General features: G+C 38.7%; 1 protein-coding gene and 1 non-coding gene across 6 annotated transcripts in view; one reads left to right on the forward strand and one right to left on the reverse strand.

The window, feature by feature from the left end:
* The window catches only part of LOC107154118 (von Willebrand factor A domain-containing protein 3B-like), an 83,557-nt gene that overhangs the window by 28,310 nt on the left and 47,880 nt on the right, over positions 1-7,367 (reverse strand). For all 5 annotated transcript variants that reach the window (XM_048810311.1, XM_048810309.1, XM_048810310.1 and 2 more), the window contains exon 2: positions 4,113-4,355. In XM_048810311.1, coding sequence (XP_048666268.1) covers positions 4,113-4,296 — 184 coding nt within the window. In that variant the 5' untranslated portion in view covers positions 4,297-4,355. The remainder of the gene's footprint in view (positions 1-4,112; positions 4,356-7,367) is intronic.
* On the forward strand, positions 3,546-3,621 carry Trnat-cgu. Its single transcript has one exon. It is a non-coding gene; the product is annotated as a tRNA-Thr (tRNA).

The following is a 7,367-nucleotide window of genomic DNA, read 5'->3' on the forward strand; positions in this document are numbered from 1 at the left end:
ACTCAGTGGTTTAAAACAGCACAGATTTAGGGGAGGGGAGAGGTGGGGAGGGGGGAGGGTGGAGGATGGGAAAGGCAGCGGAGCACAACAGACACTAGGATGGCAATTTGTAAATCAATGGATGTGTAACTGATGTGATTCTGCAATCTGTGTATGGGGTGAAGGTGGGAGTTCATAACCCACTTGAATCAAAGTGTCGAATATGATATGTCAAGAAATTTGTAATGTTTTGAACAACCCACAATAAAAAATTAAAAAATAAAAAAATAAAAAATAAAAAATAAAATCAGTGCTACTTTGATGCCAAAAACAGGCATAGCCAGTATGAAAAAGGAGAAAACTATCGACTATTATTCCTCATGAATACAAAGCAAAAATCCTTTAAGTGATATTGTCAAATAGTGTTCAACAATATATAACATATATGGAATGATAGTAATCTACCCACATTCACGGGATATACGTTTCAGGATCCCCAGTAGATGCCTGAAGCCACAGGTAACACCGAATCCTATTTATACTATGCTTTTTTCCCTTTACATATATATCTAAGATAAAGCTTAATTTAGAAATTAAACATAGTAAGAGATTAACAACAGTAGCTAATGATAAAATGGAACAGCTGTAACAATAGTCCATAATAAAAGTTATTTAAAACCTATGAATAGTTTATTCCTGGAATTTTCCCCCTAATATTTCTAACCTTGGTTGACTGCAGGTAACTACAACCATGGATATGGGGAAACTACAGAATACGCCATGACCCAGTTTATTTCAGGGACTGAAGCTTTGTTCCCTGTTTAAAAATCAATCCACATAATCCATCAAATTGACTGGCTGACTGGAAAATTACAAGATCCTGTCAATTGATGGAGAAAAAAAATAACAAAAGTTCAACACCCAAGAATGATTTTGAAACTCTCAGATTGATAGGAATATGAGATGTTCCTCAACTTGATTTTAAAAACTATTTAAAAACCTTAAATTAACATCATCTTGGTGGTAAAAGACTGAAAACTTTCCCCTAAATACAAGGACATCCACTCTTACCATTGCTATTCAACATAGTGCCTGAGGTTCCAGCCAGCAGAGTGCAAGAAAAGAAAAAAGGCATATAGATCAGAAAGAAAACTGTGGATAATATGATGGTCTATTTAGAAATCCCTTGGAGTTCATAAAACAATCAAAGAAAAAGTTTTAAAACTAACAAGTTCAGTAAGATCACAGGATGGAAGATCAACCTGCAGAAATCAATCACATTTCTCTACACTAGCAATCAATGTGTGGAAACCAGAAATCTAAATATCATAGCCAGGTACGGTGGTCAGGCCTGTAATCCCAGTGGCTTGGGAGACTGAGGCAGGAGGATGGCGAGTTCAAAACCAGCCTCAGCAAAAGTGAGGCACTAAGCAACCCAGAAAGACCCTGTCTCTAAATAAAATACAAAATAGGGTTGGGGATGTGGCTCAGTGGTTGAGTGCCCCTGAGTTCAATCCCTGGTACTAAAAAAAAAAAAAAAAAAAAAATCTAAATATAGTGCCCTATGCAACTTATGCTGATTTTAAGTCCTTTGGGAATATGCCAAGGAGTGGGATAAATAAATGTGTATGTATTTAGAGCTTCAAAATACATGAACAAACAGAATTAAGGGACAAATACACCAGACAAAACAACTACTAAACATATAGAGTATCTCAACTATACCATCAACCATCTTGACTTAATCGACATGCATAAATACTGCCTAACGAGTGTGGAATACACATTCTTTTCAGTTGTGTCAGATGCTTGCTGAGACAGATGTTGAGCTGTAAAGCAAATCTCTGTCAATGTCCAAAGTCTAAAATTTTGCATGTTATGTTCTCTAACCTCAATAGAATTAAACTAGAAATTCAAGAAAAACTAGATCTCTTTAAAAGCCCTAAAATATTGGGAAAGTAAACAACACAATTTTAAACATTTATCAAAGAAAAATATCCCAAGAGCCAGACACAATGGTGCATGCCTATAATTCCAGCTACTCAGGAAGCTGAGGCAGGAGGATCATTAAGTTCGAGGCCAGCCTGGGCAACTTAGTGAGATCCTGCCTCAAAATAAAATCTAAAAAGGGCTGAGAATGTAGCTTAGTAGTAGACCACCATGGGGTTCAATTCCTAACATCACCAAACACACACACACATACGAGAAAGAAGTATTTTTAACTCAATAATAGTTTTCAACACTTCCAACCATTTTTTATGGCATTCAGTTAGAATAATGCTTAGAAGCATGTTTGTAATTTTAAATGATTATATAAAAAGAGAAGTTTTAAAAATCAATTATATAAGTTTATACCTTAAAAACCTAGAAAAAAGAACACACATCCAAAGTAGGTAGAAGGAAATAAATAATAAGGTGGATATTAATGAAATAGAAAAAAACTTAACTCAAAATTGGCTTTTTTGAGAAGATATACTGCTACTAAGACTTACTAATGAAAAAAAAAAAGGAGAGAAAGCACACAATATCAATATCAGGAAACCACACTACAGTTCCTACAGGTATTACAGGGCTGTTAAGGAAACAGTATGAAAAGCGCTTTCTTGATACATTAGAAAATGTTGATGAAATAGACAAAGTTCATGAAAAACATGACTTTCCAAAATTGGCATGGTAAAACAGGAAGCCTAAATAGCCCCATGTTGATTTCTTAAAAAATCAAACTCTTCCCACAAACCAAGCTCCAGGCCCAGATAAGTTTCCATTAGTGAGTTCCATCACACTTCTAAAGAAAAAAATATTATCAATCATGTTCCAACACCCACAGAACATAGAGGAGAAAGGAATACTTCCAAATCATTTTATGAGGCATAATCCTGTTGCTGAAACCTGACAAGGATGTCATAAGGAAAGAAAATCACAAAGCAATATGTCCCTGATGAACCTAGACGAAAAATCCCTAATAAAATACAAGGAATCACTATTTTGCTAATATTAATAACTAAATTATAGTTGCAAATTATAATTATTTGAAAATGAGATAAATCTTTCTGTTTGTGTCGTTATATGGGAATCCCACAAGCCCTGATTCTGGCGTACTGCCACTCAAAAGGTATTTAACAGCACAGGACCATAGGGTAATTAAGGGTAATTAAGAAAGCACAACTGAGGCCCGAAGAGCCAGGTCTTGCCATACAGGTGGGCCTCCAGATCGCCCTACAACAGCCACACGCCTAGACCTTTCACAGTACCTGTATGGAAAAGGTCTCAAAGGAAGTGGTGACACACTTGGTTAAAAAAGAAAGAAAGAAATGGTATTACTAGCTGTTGAATAAATATTCGTTTGATTGATTGATTGATTGACTAATTTAGAATTACTGAGTAAAATCCTAGTAATCAAAATTAGATCAAGGAGCATGTGCATCAGGTGAATGTGCTGGACAGGGCAGTTCCTCCACACTTGCTATCTCACCCATGGTAAAACACTCTGTGATCCCAGTTCTTAGACCCTGTATTTCTGTACCAACCCAATTTAGTGTATCATTTAAAAAAAAAAAAATAGGGCTGGGGATATAGCTCAGGTGGTAGAGTGCTTGCCTCGTAAGCACAAGGCCCTGGGTTCAATCCCCAGCACTACCCCCCCACCAAAAAAACAAAAAAAAACAAACCTTATACATGTTTATGCTTCCTATAGAGAAAAGTGCCCCTGTGAGCTAAGAACCAGCATTCCAGCCAATGCATTAAGAAAAACTTGAACCATGCTCCCTGAAATCACACCCAGCTATTGTCTTCAGGAATAAGGGGATTATTTCAATCAATCCCAAAGGGGTTCATGGCCCAAGGGATAAGTAAGACATCTGCTAGGGTATGGATAAATACAAATTCTTCTCTTTTTTTTCATTTCATCTATAAAAATGAAAGAATAAAATTTAGCATTACTCAGTGAGAATGTGGATTGACAGCTGTATTTCTATATAATATACATTAAGGGTGCAAGAACAAGGATTTCCTACCTACAAGGATGTTAGATCAAAGCAAGTTCAGAGACCTAAGGTTCTCGGGGAGCCTTCAGGACAGACCCAGCCTCCTGGAAGGCTCATCAGCAGCATGCTGGCCGGGCATGAGTACTATACCTTCACAGTGTGGAAATCCAATCTGCGACAGAATCTGGTTCAAGGTCAATTTGTTGCTCTTAAGTCCATGCAGTTGAAGCCATTTCTCAGATGAAATGAGACTCTGTTCAACCAATTGTGTCTTGGTGTTGCTTAGTCCCTCCTGTCTGTGCAGCTGCTGTTTAGATGAATCCGATTCCTCCATCTCTGAGTCAAGATGCAAGTCACTGGGACCTCCTGAGTCAAATTCGGACTTCCTGAAAACTTGAAAATAATTTTCTCAAATCAACAGAGGACTGATTTAATAAAAAAACTCATGACATGCAATTCTATTTACCAGTTAAAATTACAATATAGATATACATTTGTTGGCAAAGATATCCACATATATTGCTGAGAGGTACCCATAAAATTCAATACACACACAAACACACATACACACACACACAGAGAGAGAGAGAGAGAGAGAGAGAGAGAGAGAGAGAGCACGCATCTAGAAGGATATATGCCAATAAGTTTGCAATAATTATCTATATGTAGCAGAAGTATGGGTGGTTTTTGCCTTTTCTATATTGTTTAAATTTTTCTTTTTACCTTTGCAAAAATGCATATTGCTTTGTTTTGTTTGTATGTTTTGCTTTATTTTGCTTTGTTTTGTTTTGGGGTACTGGGGATTGAACTCAGGAACACTCAAGGCCCTGGATTCAATCCTCAGCCCTATTTTATATGTTATTTAGAAACAGGGTCACACTGAGTTGCTTAGCACCTTGCTGTTGCTGAGGCTGGCTTTGAACTTGTGATCCTTCCTCCTGCCTCAGCCTCCTGAGCTGCTGGGATAACAGACAGGCACCATTGCACCCAGCACATATTGTTTGATATTGAACATTTCTAAAATAGGAATTGCTTTTATAAACAGAAAATCTCTCCCCAGAAACTGCATCACACATCTGTATTCCAATTATAACCACACCTGACATTTTGCACCCACAAGGATATAGAGGAAGTGTGCATGGTCTGCAGACGGAGTGGCTAACTGGGAACTGGTGGCAGGCAGGAAGCAGATCTCAGTTGGGCCCTGGTGGAATACATGCACACATCTTCTCAGAGTTTGATTTTCTGGGATTTCATTCTAAAATTGGACTGAAACATTCTGGTTCATAGAATTAGCTATTCTGGGATCAACTGGACACAAAGCAATATGCAACCTATTAAACTTATCTCAACTCACCTAAATAAAGTAGTGTAACAGGGAAAGGGAATGGCCACACTGTAATGCAATCCTTTTTTTTTTTTTTTAAACTGGGAATGAACCCAGGGGCGTTTATCCACTGAGCCACATCCCCAGCCCTTTTTATATTTTATTTAGAGACAAGATCTCCCTAAGTTGCTCAGGGCCTCACTAAATTGCTGAGACTAGCTTTGAACTAGCTAGTCTGCCTCAACCTCTGGAATTACAGGTGTGCGCCACCACACCTGACTATAATGCAATCTTAACCCACCACAACTGAGCGGGGCCTGATGACTTGGAGGAAGTGTGAAAAGTTCTGCTTACCTCTATATCCAGAGCGTGATGCATAAGAAGGTTGCCTGGACCGTAAAACTTTTCAACAACAAAAAAATATTCCCTTTTCCAAAACTCTTTTTTAAAATATTTATTTTTTAGTTGTAGTTGGACACAATACCTTAATTTTATTTACTTTTATGTGGTACCCAGGGCCTCGCACCTGATAGTTGCGTGCTCCACCGCTGAGCCACAACCCCAGCCCTGTAAGACTCTTAACTGTATTTCCTAAATCTCAGTATTATGATGAAAACAGTCTTGAAAATTAGTATCAGATCCTCGTTCCCCCAGTGTTGACGATTAAACACTGGAGAAAAACTGAGGCAAGAGCAAAAAAGCAAATTTTATTGGAAAGATAGAAGAGAGAGAGAGAGAGAGAGAGAGAGAGAGAGACTACCCATCCTCCAGAGAGGACGCTGGTAACCATTCTGGGGGTGTTTTGCCCCTTTATAGATTTCAGGTTTCCTTTCTTCTCAGGTGTACCTGACCAAAAGGCGGGAAGAGAGCCACCCAGAGATGGTTGGAAAATGTGATCCTCCCCCTTCTCGGACACTGTTAGCAACCAGGTGATGGGAATTGCTATCTACTCATTTCCTTTTCTTTGTTAATCTGCTACCCTTTCTTTGCTCTGTCTTATTGACATGGAAATTCAGTCAAACACAAAAATCAGTTGGACCCAAGCCAGGGAGGCCTGAGTGCAGAGAAGTTAGTAGTGCCTCCAAGGTTTGCAAACACTTATTTAACAAGGTGGTGTGTGCAGTTATAATAACCTCAGGAGGCAGGCACTATTCTTATTCCCTTTTTGCAGATGAGGAATCCGAGACAGCCCAATCTCACAGCTGGTAGCAGGTGTAACTCTGATTCTAACCCCGGCCATTCATCCCCAGTGTCTGTGTTCTGTGGCTTTTATTATAATAGAAACAAGGGCAGCAGCTTCCACAGTGGCCAGGCACTGGGCGGAATCCTTCATGAGCACTGGCCCACAGATTCCTCATAACCACACAGTTAGTGATGCTAACTAGAAACTATAATAAAGAACTTGATTGCAAGTTCTGCCACGGCCAGTAAGTGGCAGAAGCAGGAGTCCAAGCCGCTGCTTTACCACTCTGTTATCTTTAGAGCCAGCCTCCTCCAGCCTGATTCTATGGGACAAGTCTACAACTGTGTTCCAGTAGAAGCACATTTTCTTAGGGTTCCTGGTCCTCATCCAACACAGATAGCATTAACCTTTATTCTCAGAGCTCAGGCTCAACGTGCCTCCTGGCTTATCGCTCTTGAACTTTTAACTTTTCCATGTCAAGTTGTGTATGACTTTGTGTTATTCCTATATGTTGACTTCCAAAGGTACATACATTCGTACTGTTAAAGAACCCACTTTCTTCCTACAAGGCTCAATTTGATTAGTGTGTTACAAGATTATTTGGAGAACATGACAGAGGAGCAGAAAAGTTTAGACTCCAAACTCACTGTAAACTAGTTATGCCACTTTAGGAAGTGATTTTACCTCTTTACCATAGCAACACCAAAGTGGCACGCCCTAACCCCAGGTTACTCGAAGGATCAAATGTGATGTTGTAGGACTTAGGCATGGATAAGCAATTACTGCATGGAAAGAGCTGTGTGCAAAGAAACCATCTAAAAGCCATTTTCCTTTAGTGTTATATGTTGTTTCATGGCATCCACTTTTTTTTTTTTTTTTTTTTTTTTTTTTTTTT

Source organism: Marmota marmota, unplaced genomic scaffold (assembly GCF_001458135.2).
Source record: "Marmota marmota marmota unplaced genomic scaffold, marMar, whole genome shotgun sequence".
Classification (NCBI taxonomy): Eukaryota; Metazoa; Chordata; class Mammalia; order Rodentia; family Sciuridae; genus Marmota; species Marmota marmota.